At 46.2% G+C, this 16,418-nt stretch overlaps 3 protein-coding genes across 4 annotated transcripts; 2 read left to right on the top strand and 1 right to left on the bottom strand.

Annotated features, from left to right (window-relative positions):
* The first annotated feature begins 1,669 nt into the window (after window positions 1-1,669).
* LOC103995058 (probable inactive receptor kinase At4g23740) lies at window positions 1,670-4,539 on the top strand. 2 transcript variants are annotated; one of them, XM_009415550.3, is made up of 3 exons: window positions 1,670-1,748; window positions 1,869-3,498; window positions 3,623-4,539. In XM_009415550.3, exons 2-3 carry the CDS (start codon window positions 2,277-2,279, stop codon window positions 4,297-4,299), a joined length of 1,899 nt encoding a protein of 632 aa, XP_009413825.2. In that variant the 5' UTR covers window positions 1,670-1,748; window positions 1,869-2,276; the 3' UTR covers window positions 4,300-4,539. The 2 variants fall into 2 exon arrangements, with proteins under 2 accessions (XP_009413825.2, XP_018685640.2); XM_018830095.2 differs by having other exon boundaries at window positions 1,705-3,498.
* Window positions 4,540-9,734: 5,195 nt separating this feature from the next.
* LOC135589131 (ethylene-responsive transcription factor CRF2-like) lies at window positions 9,735-11,599 on the top strand. The gene is made up of 2 exons (XM_065081435.1): window positions 9,735-9,985; window positions 10,311-11,599. The coding sequence occupies exon 2, from the start codon at window positions 10,353-10,355 to the stop codon at window positions 11,358-11,360; it is 1,008 nt and encodes a 335-aa protein (XP_064937507.1). The 5' UTR covers window positions 9,735-9,985; window positions 10,311-10,352; the 3' UTR covers window positions 11,361-11,599.
* A 2,162-nt stretch (window positions 11,600-13,761) lies between these two features.
* On the bottom strand, window positions 13,762-16,372 carry LOC135589130 (plastid division protein PDV1-like). The gene is made up of 2 exons (XM_065081434.1): window positions 16,039-16,372; window positions 13,762-14,484 (listed from the first exon to the last, which is right to left on the bottom strand). The coding sequence occupies exons 1-2, from the start codon at window positions 16,327-16,329 to the stop codon at window positions 13,957-13,959; spliced, it is 819 nt and encodes a 272-aa protein (XP_064937506.1). The 5' UTR covers window positions 16,330-16,372; the 3' UTR covers window positions 13,762-13,956.
* Between the last annotated feature and the right edge of the window lie 46 nt (window positions 16,373-16,418).

Raw genomic sequence — 16,418 nt, 5'->3', positions numbered from 1 at the left:
TTGGAATTGGTGTTCAATTGCCGATGAGTGAGCGGCAGACGATTAATTGACGATCTGATCCTCACTTTAGCTTTTGGGCCTCCCTGTGGGCGGCCGATAGTGATAGGGCCCGGTTTATCTATTGATCCGCATCCGATTCCATGATCGGGTCGGATCAAGCTAGAGATTGATGAGGAAATGAACTCAGCAATCCCAATCAGATTAGAAACGACAATCTCTATTCAATTCTCCTGTACCTGATTAGCTCGGTAGTGCTTCCTGAAAACAATGCAGTGATCCAACAGTCCATCACACGGATGGCAGGCACATTGACACCTTCCGCATGCTCGGGGTTCATGTAGCATCGATGTATCAAAAGACGAGAGTCATTGTCGCTGTATCAATGCATCTGTCTGCATCTCACTCACATCACACCAAACAACTATCCACGCTCGTCTTTCGACAGAGGAACAGATTCTCGAAATCCTGAATGCTGTGCGCTGAAGGTTGTCTACGGCGTCGTCTCAGGAGCAGGTGTTGCTCGGAGAGAGAGAGAGAGTAAAGTAAAGTAACCCTTCTATTCCCAGTGGATGATGCAGTCTGTCTGGAATGAACTGGTCTTTCTTTCTTCTTCTGCTTCCATTCACGCAAGGCAACGAAGAACTGCAGGGGATGCAACTAAAATTTGGATCTTGAGCTTTTGGTCTCGATTATTGTGTCCTCGTTCGATGCAATCCGCCGAACGGATGTGTCCGAGCAATTATAGAGCCGAGTGAACCAGCGGCATCAATTATATGCTTCACAGTATAAGAAAAGCAGTGAGATCGCTGTCTAACAGTGACTGGTCCAGCGTCGATGCTGTGCGTGTCGTCGTCTGATAGGAAAATACTAGATTTCACGGTTCAATCATTCGCATAATGTGAAGAGGCGTAAAAGTACTCAGTATTTCTTATATTTATATTTAAATTTATGATTTTTAGTGTACTATTATAAGATATCTCTACTTAATTTTTAGACAAATATTATATGATAATTTAGATGAATTCAGCGGACGATGACGGTTCGATTTGAATCAGAATCAACGAGGTCATCATGCTCTCTCTCTCTCTCTCTCTCTCTCTCTCTCTCGAGTGGTGAGAAAAGCATGATGGGCGGCAGAAGAGACGGCAATCACTTCCACGGCCAAACAAAACAGTCCACCGGAGCCACAGCAAAGCCACCCCCAACCACCACTCTCGTAGACCCCTCTCCGCCAGCTCATCGTCATCAAGATTTCTCCTGCCTCTGCACGATTGGGCCCACGGGCACACCAATGAGTCCTTGGGTGACGGTGGGTCCCGCCGGGCTAGTTTATTCTCTCGGTGTCATTACTTGAAAATCTAATATAATTTTCATTTATGTTTTGTTCAATTAAAATTAAGTATTGATTTTTCGTCGATTTATAATAACATTATTATCATGTTTGTTCATTATTTAATGATTTATTACTCTTTTTCTTGTCAGATAGATATATAAGAAATATATCTCTACGTTAATCACGCAAGGGTAGATGAAGAGTACGGCTGCGATATACCCAAGTAGAGGTGCACCCGTGGTGGTCCCGACCTTCAAAATCGTGGTAAACTTTTGTGCGAAGAATCGACACTCCCCCCTCCCTGTTTACCGCCCTCAAACATATAGATAAAATGATCGAAGAGCTCGGTGGCTTCGATGCTCTGCAGGCGCTCCTCGAGCTCGGCAATGGCGGATCTCCAGACAAATTTCGCAAGGTTTCTTTCTATCTTCTTCCTCTCTCTTCTCCTTCTCCTTTGTCACTCTTCACTTCATGAATGAAGATGTTCGACGGTAACGCCTGCTCCCCGGCTCTCTGTCTTCCTCGGTGCTTGCAGTTCGGTGAGTAAATGATTGCGTTCAGTGGCGTCCGAGGTGGGAGGGGAGCGATTTGGATGCCCTTCGTTTAAGCAAAATCCGGAGATAGCACTTGTTGCTTTCATCTTCGAGGCGTCTTTTCTTTCTTTTGACGGCTACGTGCTTCCCCTTGTCTCCCGTCTTCTATTCTAAGATCTCCCATTTCGGTCCCCGGCTCGGTTTGTTTGCGTGCGGCGGTCTCAGAGGAAAAGAGGAAGCTTTGAAGTGATCGTCACTTGTTTGACTCAGAAGATGGTGTTGCAGAGTTAGAGATCGCTTCTCCTTTCGAACTGGTTCGTGAATTTTAATCCGAGTGTTGGAAGAGCAAAATGCCAAAAAGTTGAGATTTTTATTGTGCTTTTGTGGGATTTCGGAATCTACGGCAAGAAATGAGTCCCAGATTAGTGTTCATGGCTGCTTCTGCACTCTGGTTAGCGATGTCCTGTCTCGGAGTGGGCGCTGGCAGACTGGCGGAGGACAAGCAGGCATTGATAGATTTCCTCGCCGCCATCCCCCTCACACGCGGCCTCAATTGGAGTCCGTCCACTGCCGTCTGCGGCCGCTGGACCGGCGTCACCTGTAGCATCGACGGCTCCCGCGTCGTCGCCGTCTGCCTCCCGGAGATCGGATTCGGCGGCCCGATCCCGCCCAACACCCTCAGCCGCCTCTCGGCCCTCCAGATCCTGAACCTCAACTCTAACAACCTCACGGGTCCCTTTCCCGCAGGTTTCGCGAACCTCACCGCCCTCACCGGCCTCCATCTCCAGCTCAACAGCTTCTCCGGCCCCCTGCCGTCGGATTTCTCGCCGTGGAAGAGTCTCACGTCTCTCGATCTCTCCTTCAATGACTTCAACGGGGAAATCCCAGCTTCCATCTCCGGCTTAACTCAGCTCACCGCGCTGAACCTCTCTAGCAACTCGTTCTCCGGCCAAATTCCAGATCTTGAGCTCCCAAACCTCCGATTTCTTGATCTCTCCGATAACAATCTTAATGGCCCGATTCCCAAATCCCTCCGTGGTTTTCCAAATTCATCATTTTCTGGTAATGCTTTGTCATCAACTACATCTTCGCTGCCGCCTTCTCCTCCGCTGTTTCCAAGCTCTATAACCACGAGGAAGATGAGTGAATCCACCATCCTAGGAATCATAGTCGGCGGATGTGCTTTGTTATTCGCCATGCTTGCGCTATTTCTCTTCCTTTGCTGCTCCAGGAAAGACGAGATTTTTGTCTCTGGTAAGGGGAGGAGAAGGGACCGGTCACCAGAGAAAGCTGTCGCTGGAAGTCAGGATGCGAACAACCGGCTCGTCTTCTTCGAGGGCTGCACGTTTGCATTTGATTTAGAGGATCTGCTGAGGGCTTCTGCAGAGGTTTTAGGGAAGGGAACGTTTGGGACTGCATACAAAGCAGTGCTGGAGGACGCGACGACGGTGGTGGTGAAGCGGCTGAAGGAGGTCGGCGTGGGGAAGAGAGAGTTCGAGCAGCAGATGGAGATGGTGGGCATGGTAAAGCATGAGAACGTGGTGGAGCTGAGGGCGTATTACTACTCCAAAGACGAAAAGCTCGTGGTGTATGACCATTACAGCCGGGGGAGTGTCTCTTCCTTGCTGCATGGTACGGTATCTCTTCACTTTCAATTCTGTTCTCGTTGATGAGCTACTAATGATTCACCACACTGTCTTTTCAATCAACAGTTGATTACCCTAATATGTGGTAATATCTACCCCATAATTTGCAGGGAAGAGAGGGCAGGAGAGGACACCTCTGGACTGGGAAACCAGGCTCAAGATAGCGCTAGGAGCTGCAAGAGGGGTCGCACACATTCACGTGGAGAACAATGGAAAGCTCGTCCATGGCAACATCAAATCGTCCAATGTCTTCCTCAACGACCAGCACTACGGCTGCGTCTCCGACCTGGGCTTGCCATCCCTCATCAACCCGATGCTCCCATGCCTGTCCCGCACCGCAGGTTACCGTGCACCCGAGGTTGTCGACACAAGGAAAGCGTCACAACCTTCCGACGTCTACAGTTTTGGCGTTCTCATGCTCGAGCTGCTCACCGGGAAGTCCCCCATTCAGATAACGGGCGGCGGCGGCGGTGGTGATGAGGTGGTCCATTTGGTCCGCTGGGTTCACTCTGTTCTCCGCGAGGAATGGACTGCAGAGGTGTTCGACGTGGAGCTGCTGAGGTATCCCAACATCGAGGAGGAGATGGTGGAGATGCTTCAGATCGCCATGAATTGCGTGGCGAGGAAACCGGAGCGGAGGCCGAAGATACCAGAGGTGGTTGGAATGATCGAAGGGGTGAGAAGATTCGATAGCGGGAATCGGTCTTCCACAGAAGCCATATCAGAGAGCTCGACACCAACACCAGTACAGGATTCAGAAGCCCAAACAACTCCACAGCGAGGCTAAGCGTGTTGACGCTTTTGTGAATGCTTCTTATTAGTGTGATTCTCCATCGTAGGATATAACTTTCGTTCAGATTCTTTGGCTTCTGCAGAAGATGTATCTGTAGGTCTATCATTGAGGGGCAGAACACCACTACCCTGTGAATGTGTTGTTTCCTGAGCTATTCCGTCTAATTTGATTTAATGGCTTGTGCATTACTTGATATGCTTGGCTATATCCCTAATGCTCATATTTTATTTACTACGTGCATGGTTAATCCATGAGATTAAACTGGAAAAGATCCATGCAGCTGCACCCATGGCTTCTTTTGGTTAGATGCTAACGAGATGGTTCAAGTTAAGCACGAGAAGAACACCGACCGGTTTACCTCGTTGTGAGCTTGACAGTGGATCCTTGTGGCCACAATGGTTAGATGTGGACCGGTAAATTTGTCTCGATTTGACTTGCTACGAACCATACTGGCATCGATTTCATCAGGTTCATTTATTGGTATTTAAGACATGTTCCATCGGCAAGCAACAGCATGCGTCCTTCAGACATGTTTCTAAGCTTACCTGTGACCCGCAAGGACGCCTCCAGAGAAGAAGCAGCTTTGCCAGACTCCTGGCTCTTTATCACGTATCAGTGATTAATGGGGAGGCGACACAGTAATTGCTTACGAGCCTTCGGCCATGATTGGCGCTGGGCATTTTGGCTTCGCTTGACTTCTGCCCCATCCTGGTCGCCACGACAATGTTACTTCACTCAGATGCTGGTCTTTGGGCTTCGAGGCTCTTACTTCCTTCTCCAGAAACATTAAAATCGTAGGGCACCAGAATAATGTGGGGAGGTCTCCACTCCTGAGCATGCATGCCTTCTTTCGTTTGTCTCTTCTCACCGGATGTGATGTAGCTCAAACTGTTAGCATCGTTTCCCATACAGCAGCCTTCTTCCTCTTTTTGTGCTCTTAAAAGAACACCGGTGCTTTATGCTGTGTAGCCTTCTTCCCGAATGCATGGATCACCGAATGGTTACTGCTGGTCATCATGCATTGTGACTTAGAGCCATCGAAGGGCGCTGACCTTTGGAAACTACATTGTTCCATGCACCACTTGGAATTCTTTTCCTCGATCAACAGATTCAACACGAGAGAGAGAGAGAGAGAGAGAGAGAGAGAGAGAGAGAGAGATCCGACTTCTCATCGGCCGTGGAATTATTTAGAGCTGATAACATAACCGGCCACAGGAGAGCAACTCCGCTGAGCTCTCAACGAGTAGTCAAAGCTCGAGCACGTCTGTATACACCTAGAAATAAGTCTCCACATGTCGGCCACCATGGAAATAAGTCTTCCCCTCCGAGTTAAAGTGCAATCATTGCACTATTATAACTTACATGATGGCCGGAGAAGGAGCTGTGCGTTTTACCCATTCACCACCACCATCGCGCACGTTAATAGTAAAGCTACTAATTGCTAGTTTCTGTCTGCAGTCTATTTAGATTTGTCAGTTGACTTTAAACTACGACAAATGGGATGTACGTATAGGATCTAATCAAAGTCGTACCACTTTGCTGCTGCACAAGCCGAACAATATGCTCGCAAGACGAGTGGAGAAAATTAATGGTTAATAATTAGAATATGTTCAAATTGAAACAGCATATGCAGAAAACAGCAGTCATTATGTCGCTGTTTTCCTTTTTATTTTTTCTTTTGCGTTCTTGAGCCTATCCTACTTGCAGTTGGCATATGCCATTACAACTTCGTCAAGGAATCAATTCAATGCTTGGAAATGCTGACAAAAAGAGATTTTGTGTATCAGATGTAAACCTTATAGTTTATACAAAGACTCGCATGGCACCAAGTCACACAGTGTGTGCATTTATGTGCCATCCTGAGCGCATACTGCAAGATGTACAGGTGCAGAGGCCATGCAGTAATGTGGTCTGAGATTCTAAGACGAAGCCATGCTTAAAATAAGAGGACTCATGTCCTCCTCCATCGAACCCCTTAATGTATTGTAGCCAAGCCAGATTCTCCGAGAGGACTCGTTGAGCATCTGATTGCTTTTAATACGCATCGATAGTATTTGTAGCTCACATGCCTTCGATAATGTCATGCTTGAACTCGAGTCCACTTAATATTTTTAGGGTTCGTGCACACGAGTGGACGACCTAAACCCCCAAAACCAGGCCTCGCTTCCTATGTATGCTTGGAGCTTTAGCTTTTGTCTCGTGTCGAAGACAAGGAATAAAGCCGCAAAGCTGCGACGACTCTCCTCCTCCATTGGAGGATCTCAGAGGAAGATGGTTTGGCCGTGGATCGACTGTTTGCGTTCATGCTCTTGCTTCTGGGAACTGTCACCTGGAAAACTCTAATATGTTCAAACTCCCAAGTGGAGAGTTAGTGTGTGGCACGTCCGCTTGTTCTTCCATGGCTCATTTATGAGTGATCGGGCGTGGCAGGTGTGGAACAGCCTTCGATGGAGCTAAAACAATACATGAATGCATCTTTCTCAAAGGATTCCACATGTCTCAGATTTCTTTTCATTTATTTAAATTGATGGACCATGCGGGATCACTAAAATGTAGACATGGCATCTTAGAACTTGTATTGATTCGACTCATAATTTACTATTGGGCGAGATTTGGCGAACTGAACTCACTGCTGCTGACGCGATCAGATCTTGGATAGGATCACGACCGTCCATGAGCTCGCGGGAACGTCAGAGTCGTCTTAAAGCTCGCACGTGTCGCGTCAGTCAGCCGCACCGACCGACGCTCTCACCAGTGGGTGGTCCACTTTTTCGACCCGTTGAAGTAAGCCACGTCGGACGGGGATGGTTGCGCTCGAAAGCGGAATGGGGACAGAATCCTGCGGCTCTCTCGGGAAACAAGCCGCCACGTCGCGGCCGCTTGCGGGCGGGCGGGGATGGGGAACGCCGCCTAGAGTTCGACACGGATCACCTGCTGCCACTGCGATAGTGGGCAGTGGGTGCGGCCGCCGGGAACACCGGGTCGGCCCCCTCGGCTCCTGCGACAACCTCCCGTTTCCTTCCTGGCCTTCGCCTGGCTCTATAAACCTCTCCTCTTTTTTGGTCGCCGAAAAGGGAAGGAAAGAAAATAATAATAATACTAAGCTGCTTATTTTGTCTCACTGATCTGCTCAAGTTGATATCTTCGGTTCATTGACGATGGAGAGACGACATCAAATCATGTTCTTTTCTGGAGACGGTTTTATTTCTCACCAGCATTGCTTTTCTCAACGAAGTAAGCCAATAAAGCGGTTTGATTCGTGTATTGTTATTGCTCATACGATGGGCATTAGATCAAATAGATAAATACAGAGATCTTTTTCTTGCTCGAGATCATTAATCACCGTCTGCTATTCAGCAAAGAATATATAACAGCATTAATTGCACTTGTCATTATTTAACTGCGAAAAGAGATTCGTTCTCAAATTCTAAAGCTAAGATCAGACCTACAGTAGCAGCAGCAGCAGTACGTAGTGCTACCATTACATGAAACCCTGATGGAGAATGATGATGCTTCCATTAGACCTAGACCGCATTAAAATTATGCTATCATGCTTTCAGGGGAGACTCAGGTTGTTTGGAGCTGCTCGCGCATAACTCTACGCTTTACTTGGTGATATCATAGTGACTGGGTGATGCATACTTGATGTACATATCATCCACTTAGTTTCAGTAGGTGAAGCCTTACTCATAAGAATTCATGCAGCTCGAGTAAACAAATGCCTTGTAAATCCATGGCTATGACTACTAACTACTACATGTGTTGCTGGTGTCTTGTGCTCTATTAAGTTGTAGAATAACCTTATGATAGGTGTCATACCGATATCTTTTCCTTGGAAAGGATTAATTTCATCCTTTTTCTTTGGTATAAATATCACAAGGGTTGGGCCATTGTCACACTAAAAAAAGTGGGATACAAGATCCTGGAAAGACAAAGCATGCATGATGTCTTTTGACAGTAATTATAATAATCACCATTAAAAGGCAATATAATTAAGAGAAGAAAGCTAGATAGGGATTCGGATTGGTACGACGGGTGAGGAAGAACATTTAGGAGTTGGATGCTGCATTGACTTATCCTTAATGGGACATGTTGGGAGCTGCGAGGAAAAGGATTAATTAAAATAAAAATAGCAGGAGCAATAAAAGATCGGAGGAGCCATCCACAAAACACGGCCACTGTGAATCGTGTTGGACCAATTAATACCCACCCTTTCTTGTCCAACTCGGTGATCTCTTTCCTAACATGTCGATTGTGCGCGGTGTTGTCCTCCCACCATTTCCTTTTGTTCATTGCTCATCGGCACATATGCACCCCCCTTCGTCTCTTTCTTTGCTGCTTCCACCCTGGGATTGATTCATGCAGTTACGGCCACATAACCTTCCCGTGGACACACCTCTCCATGAGTTGGAATCTCGAGTAAGAGCATTTTCTTATGTATGTTTCGTGGATGGATTGCACCTCCGAAATGCAAAGGTTGTATCACGTCACATCTTTAGTGAATGCTTTTTAGATGGACACTTCACATTTTCTTTCTCGCCCAAAGCGTTTTGGAAACCTCTCGTATGATTGCGACTGGGTTTTAGGTAATTAGGGTGCATCGATGCCTTTTCCACCGGCCTTCTTGCGAAGGCATAACGAAGTGAAAGTGCTTCTCCCTCGTATAGAGTTGGATATTCCGATCTATGAACAAGCATGAGAAGCGATAAGAATGGACTCTTAATAGGTTAGCAACGACATTGTTTTTGTGGTGAATATGTCAAACAAAAAAGAAAGTGTATTGATGAAAGAAAGGGATTCGGGTGTTTTGCACACGTCGATGAGATGATCATGAGGGGGAGTAACGAGGAAGAACACACAAAGCTTACCGTGGTAATGATAATACGTGACTCGACGCAGCTGTAAAAGATAAAAAACAATGTCTCGGGTTAAGAGCGTGGCAGTAGTGACAGGCGTTGTATGCTTTGTCCTACAGTGATTTCTTGCCCCTAACTATTTTGGCTTCCTCTTCCTTCACATGGATGATGATGATCCTTGAGATTCCAACTCGTCTGATGTGAGTTGGCCGCTTGTTCCATAAGGATAATTACGATTAAATGGTATCTAATTGCGTCGGCTAATTATTTTCTTCGGAGCCAAGTAAATCTTGAAAAAGGAAGCGAAGAAGGACTTAAGACTCGTGATTGGGTCAAAGGTTGACCGCGAGAATTCGATTCGATGTCGTGGTGGGGTCCGTCCGAGTCAGCATTTTGGGCGGGTACCCCTGCTGCTGGTTTGAAACCTGGCAGCTGTCATCTCGAAGGATGCGGCGGTCCGCGGATGGGGACCGGCTCACCGGGAACAGCCGGTGAGCGATCAAAAATCTTGGAATATGATGTTATTTTGGGGTGAGAGATTTTCCATCGGCTTCCTATAAGAGAGTGCTGCGACTTCCGCTGCTCACTCTCCCATCATCGCAGCCCAATATGCTTTGAAGCCGAAGTTTCTCCGCTTCTACTGTTCCTTCTGCCGCTTCTTGCTCTCTTGTCCGTTATCTTCCTTCTTGCACCATCCTCTGGGGTTGTTGGTGGTAGTGCTCTGCAGTCGAGGGCAGAGGTGCCAAAACTAGAAGGCTGCCTGTCCTTGCTCTTGCGCGTCTGGGATTCAACGACTCCGTGCTCGCTTGGTGGTGTTTCGCTTTGTGAGTTACACTCTCTCCTTTCATCGAGGTCTCTCTTTCTCTTTTCGATCCCTATTTTCCTCTTGTCCTCGGATTAGTAGAATCCATGAAGATTTGAGGGTGTGTTGGTGCTGTCACGGTTTTAGTGGATATTCCATTCATATGTCGGTAAAAGCATCAGCTTTTACTCTCTCTAAGTTGATCGTGGGTGTGGGATAGGGAGGGATGTCTTGCTTTTGGGGTGTGACAATTATGTCTTTGCCTGCAGTTCTTCTTGCAGCGTTTGGAATGGCAAAGATTAGATTTTTATGGTTGGCTTGGGTCGTTGTCGTTGTGTTGGATGCAGGGGAATGCAAATCCTGTAGAGGAGAGTCGTGGAGTGAACTTGATGGATGCTGCGTTTCTGGTGCCGGTGAAGCGGACAGAGCAGGTCGTCGTGACGCCCAAGCCGCCCCTTGCGTCGCGACCGAAGCGCCGCCCCGGCGACGTGCCCGCCGCGGCGCCACGGCCGCGTACAGTACGTATCTTCTGCGACGACTACGACGCCACCGACTCCTCCGGAGACGAGAGCGAGTGCTGCCACTCCCGCCTCCGCGTCCGTCGGTACGTCCAGGAGATCCGGTTCGATACTCGCCCTGCCCGTGTCGGGGCCACGCCCGCCGCGGAGGCCGGGAAGAAGCGGAAGGCTGGTGCCGCTGCGGCTGCCTGCGGCGATGGGAGCGTACAGAGATTCCGCGGCGTCCGCCGGCGGCCGTGGGGGAAGTATGCCGCCGAGATCCGGGACCCTTGGCGGCGCGTACGGGTGTGGCTAGGCACGTACGACACCGCTGAGGAGGCCGCTAAGGTCTACGACTCCGCCGCCATCCAACTCCGCGGCCCCGACGCCACCACCAACTTCGCCCGCCCCCCGGCCGGCGCCGCCACCACCACGACCCATCCCTCTCCTCCTCCGCCGCCCAAGAAGAACCTATCGGAGAACTACCTCACCTCCGTCTCGGGCGGGTACGAATCCGCCGAGGAGTCGCACAACCTCTACTCCCCGACCTCTGTCCTCCGCGGCTTCTCCTCGTCCTCCTCCTGTTCCACCTCCGCGTCCAAGGCCAACGACACAGAGGAGAAGCCGAAACCGCCGGCGACGGGCATTGCGTCCAGCTCACCGGTGGAGCCGGGCGGGTTCCTGCAGTTCGAGGAGGAGACGCTCTTCGATGGATTGCTCAGCTTCTTCGACGACGAGTCGGCACCGGTAGGCGTCCTTGCCGAGGACTTGAGCGCCGCCTTCATCCACGACTCGGGACTCGACCTCCTCGAGCCGTCGTCGACGTGGCCAGCGGGAGACGATTTTTTCGCAGACATCGGCGACTTGTTCCCGATCGAGCCCCTTCCCGCCGCAAACTAAGCCATCTTCGAGCTCGCGAATCGCGCCGAGATTAGTCGGTCGATTTTTCTCTTCGGGAGCCCCAAAAAAATGGGGGGCTTCAGTTTCCTTTTTCTTTTTATTTTCCTTCTATTTATTCCTCTTTATTTTCCCTATTCGTAGTGGCTTTCTTAAAATCACTCCGTCTCTTAAGTGGATGATGTAACGCAGTCACTAGAAAATTGCTAATAACAACAATTAATATGAGGCTTATGGTATTATCCAATACCTGCTTTTTGCGTGTTATATATATATATATAGAGTGTGTGCGTGGAGACTTGTTATTGGCCGAACTTGAACGCGTCATGCGTGATAGTGTATTGCTGTATACTTTGGGATGGCAACATCGAACACGTGGCCGTGTCGCCTGCGATGTGTCGCAGGAGTCGGTCCCACGTGGGGCCCTTTGTTGGGATAAAAGGATTTTGGCAGCTATCAGAAATTATATTGCGTAATTGTCTCTACTTGTTAATCAATTAGAGAGGACACCAAAGTCGAATTTGAAATGGAGTTGGAGAGTTGGGAGAGAGAGATGTGTATGAATCGAGTTTGGGTGGATTACGAGTAGAAAATAGATATCTAACATAGATGATTATAGAAGCAAATCTTTCTGTCACCGAGTTTTTTGGGGATTTACTCTCTAGGCTGTGTATTTTTGGGGCAATGAACATGATCATACGTTTCTATCAGTCAAGTGAGAAGACAACCGGAACTCGCTATCAAATCCATATTTGGAGTCTTGTGATAATTGTGGCGTCCTAACTTTTGACTACTACTTGGAATGATTGAGAGGTCCAGAAATGTGGCACTTTCTATACGTTCATGGTGCTGAAAGACGACCTTGACGTCGAACAACCATTGAAGGTGAAGGTGAAGCCTCTGTTCTTACCGGAGCATCAACAGAAACCGGAGGATGTCGGCCTTCTCCGAATAGCTGTGTTTAGTTCGACAGATATGTCAGAGACCGTGTTTTGATGTGTAAACCGTGAGAGTATACCGCTGCATCATGCGACTGTCATCCTTCTTCCGTCGATAAAATGGTCAGGGATGAGAAGACCATTGTTCTTCGTGGTTTGGACTCCGAATCTGAATCATTGGAGTAAGTTGAGTGGCACGAGAGATGTCGGTGTGTAGGACGAATGATTGTGAATGCTGCAGCTGCTAAATGATGTGATCATATGCACCTCTCGAGAACTCCTCCAGCAGAGTCATTACGGTACTCGCCAGCTCGGTGGTTGTGTTCCCAACAGTCCAAGGCTGTCTCGTCTCGTCTCTTTAACCATGCAAATGCTTGAAGATTGAAAAGTTACAACAATGTTGGCATGTTCTTGAAACCTCATGAAGCAATGTAATGCTGATGCTCAAAACTATGGGAATCAGAGACGATTAATGGTGGAAACATTTGCATTTGTGTGGGGGTAAGCTGTGAGCTCCGAGTAAAAGAATCAAGCGAGACACCAAGAAAAGATGCTATCAGAGATGGAAGTGAGTTCTATATACACCCCAAAGGTGATGGTTGTCTTATTGCACCAACTGCTGATTCTTTTCTAGTTTGCAGCTGCCAATTGTAAAACAAAACAAGATGTATAATAGTTGTTTAGCCAATATATTTACTGTCTGCAGATGTTGATTATGGTAGTGAAGTAGGGACAAAAGACATTCCTTTTCGGTTCCAGGAAGTCTGATGCTTCGCCTAAGAGTCCAAAAGATGTATAGGAACGTAACCAAACTTGTAGCGATATGAGGACAAGAACAGATTAGGGATTAAAGAAAAGGAGCATATTCTGATCCATGGAAAAGTTCATGTTGGTCTTGTTTTCCTGTTTGGACTGTTGTTGGTCATCGAGCTAAAGGAATCTGATGGAACTAATTTGGCCTTACCCAAGTCGTTGGAACTCAATAATGTGGAGTTCAACATCACTTGATTTAATGGCTTAAAGCCTAAAACTTGGGTGAAAGAGAAGGATGAAGGAGTGGCGTTGTAAGGTTAATTACAACTGCTCTATATGTATGTATATATATGTAGCAGCCTCTCTCTCTCTCTCTCTCTTTGTGTATGTATGTATGTATGTATAATTTACGAGCCACTATAAATGCATCGTATATAACTTTTCCTTCGGCTGCATGCGGAAGAAAGGTTGAGCTTATCAAAGAGTGCACAGAGAGTATCAATATGACATCTTTGTTCCTTATGATCATATCGAGAAGTAGGGTCCCATTAAAGTGATTTAGATGACTCTCCATGGCTGGCTTGCAATCTATACATCCACAAGAACAAATCACTTAAACCTTTGAAAGAAAACTGATGAGCTGAAAGATCTAAATTAGAGTCGTAGTTTAGCGCCAAGTAATCAGAAATGTATCAGTCCACAACTCCCTTAGCTCATACTAATAAGAAAGCTTGTTGATAAGCAGTCAGAACAGTGTTCGAGTACAACCTAACTAGATTTACAACCATGTACATGACCATCTTACAAGATTAAAGTAACAAGAAAGAATAAGAAAAACTTGACAAAGAAGTAAAAACACACAATATTTCCTACTAATTTCAGTATTTATAGGGATCAACCTGCAAACCCTAACCTCTAGCTGACACAACCTCAAGACGCTCCAATTGGCTGCTATGAGAAGAAGCACTGGCCGACCAAGAAAATCTTCCTCCATTTCTCTTCTTGTAGAATGTCTGATGTTGTGATCGAGCAGTTCCACCACTAGAAGCAACTTGATTGAGTTGCATGAGAGCAAGCATGCTTATGGCAAAAACAGCAGCATTCCTTAAAACACCATGGATCCTCACCAATCTGAATGAGTTTTTCGCTGCAGCAAAGCCTGATATGAACATCTGTATTAACATGCTAGAGCTCCTTCCATCGTGGCCTTCCAAATTCTTACCAGACTGACTCCTTGTTATCTTGTTCTCAGAGAGGGTCTCTGGGGTGACAGAACGGCCCATGTCATGCACATTACCAACAAACGATAAAGCTTTGTCAATTACCCTGTACTTCTTTCCCGGATAATCAGCCAATCTCACGGCAAGAATGATATGACTTTGCTCCAACCGTGCTATAGCAGCATCTCGTTCGGCTTGCTGTTGTGATTGTACAGTCTGTAGAGTCAATTTGCATGTTAAGTAAATCGTAGCACATATCTATCGAGCAAAGTCAAGCAAAAATGCTAGCCTAGAAAACAATCATTCAATATATATATATATATATATATATATATATATATATATATATATATATATATATATATATATATATATATATATATATATATATATATATATCCGTTTGATTTTTCTGCAAAGTAGACCAAGAGGCTTCATGAATGATCAGTAGAATTTTAAAAATCACCATCAACCTAAACTTAATCATCTAACCCAACACAGAACTGAAAACAAACATTAACAAAAGAAATGTTATCTTAAAAGCACAAGGCAATTTCACAAGTAGAAAACTCTGTTAGTTTGCTGCTGGTTAAGATCATGCAACCAACAAGAAACAGAACTTTTTCTAGTATGTAATGAGTCTAGCGCAGGAAGCATTCTACAACACAAAGAGTGGTTGTCACAAAAAAAAAAAAAAAACAACAATCACAAACACAATTATGATTCATTATTGGTATTAAGATCAAATTACGTATGGACGAAGCTAAGCAAACACAACTCTTAAAAAGTGCTGCACATTCTAAAGCCAACAACTATATCAAGAAAAGTATGAGTAAACCCGAGCCAGGGCTTAATTTCATTTGTCATCTTCTGCCAAAACTGCAATGCCTGATTAACAACTAGCCAGCCCACCAAAATGTCATATAACAGCATCATGCCACAATTGCCTTAATCTGGGAACTTTAATTGATATTTTCCTACATGTTACCTATAATTTTCATACTATCGACTTATGTTGAAGATTTGCCCAAGTATTAAGCAATCTGAGTTCCTCTACAGAGGATAATCAATGGATAAAAACACATAATCCATACAGGGAGGCAATTGCAATGCCTTGAGACCAGCCTAGCAAAAGCCTCCTTGAACTCTCCTTTCCAGGAAAAAGGATACTATATAATTTACATAATTTACGTAAAAGGAACTCATCAAATAGATCGATGAACATCAGATGTTGAAATAGAAGAAGAGACCACTGAAGTTGTAAATACAAATTCTAGCAACGCTAGAAACCTGATGAAAGGAATGAATTCAAAGCCAAGAGTAAATTTTTTATGAGTATAAATTATTACATTCTACACTCCATTATATATATATATATATATATATATATATATATATATATATATATATATATATATATATATATATATATATATATATATATATATATATATATATATATATATATCTCGTTTTCATGATCAATCTCTGATGGCAAATCATTTGCGAAAGAACAATCTTCTTAAATCTATCATAAATGCAACAAATTCTCAAGCCTAATCCAGTGTGAATGACTGAAAAAAGAAATACAAACTCACGTAAATCAATTGATCGAAGTCTCACCATGATGTAATCAAATTATTAAAAAAACTATGGTATTTTGGTTCAATCGTATGTATGAATTAAAACGCCATGACGAGGGGGGGGGGGTGGGGGGGAGGGGGGGGAGGAAGGAGGGAGAAAATAGAAGGAAAAAGAAGTGGAACTCACACGGAAGAACTCGAGCTGCTCCTCGAGGTTCTCCAGCGCGGACCGGATGGCGGCGAGGCTCCTGGCCTCCGCCACCGCCGCGCCGTCCTCCGCGGCCCCAAACTCCTTGACGAAGACAAACCCTCCATTTCCATCACCGGCGTCCCCTCTGCGGCCCGCTGCAGGCTCCCGCTCGCCACGGCGGACGTTGATGGAGCGCAGGAAATGGGCGCGGGAGGTGGCGTGGATGGCGTCGTTGATCATGTCGTGGAGGTCACAGACCCTCTCCAGCACGGCATCCACATCCTCCATCTCCTAATGCACCGACTACAAGAAGGAAGTTTAGGGTTTGGTGGACCCTCGCTTCGGGGACGAAAAAGGAGGGAAAGAAGCCCAAATGA

This window comes from Musa acuminata, chromosome BXJ1-8 (assembly GCF_036884655.1).
Source record: "Musa acuminata AAA Group cultivar baxijiao chromosome BXJ1-8, Cavendish_Baxijiao_AAA, whole genome shotgun sequence".
NCBI lineage: Eukaryota > Viridiplantae > Streptophyta > Magnoliopsida > Zingiberales > Musaceae > Musa > Musa acuminata.
The sequence above is the reverse complement of the archived record's forward strand: the minus strand, read 5'-3'. Positions and strand labels throughout refer to the sequence as shown.

Coding starts and splice junctions, on each gene's coding strand:
- LOC135589130 (XM_065081434.1), bottom strand. CDS start 16,329: ATGGAGGATGTGGATGCCGTGCTGGAGAGGGTCTGTGACCTCCACGAC. Junction 14,485..16,038: donor AGCAGCTCGAGTTCTTCCGT/GTGAGTTCCACT, acceptor TTGACTCTACAG/ACTGTACAATCACAACAGCA.
- LOC103995058 (XM_009415550.3), top strand. CDS start 2,277: ATGAGTCCCAGATTAGTGTTCATGGCTGCTTCTGCACTCTGGTTAGCG. Junction 3,499..3,622: donor TGTCTCTTCCTTGCTGCATG/GTACGGTATCTC, acceptor CATAATTTGCAG/GGAAGAGAGGGCAGGAGAGG.
- LOC135589131 (XM_065081435.1), top strand. CDS start 10,353: ATGGATGCTGCGTTTCTGGTGCCGGTGAAGCGGACAGAGCAGGTCGTC.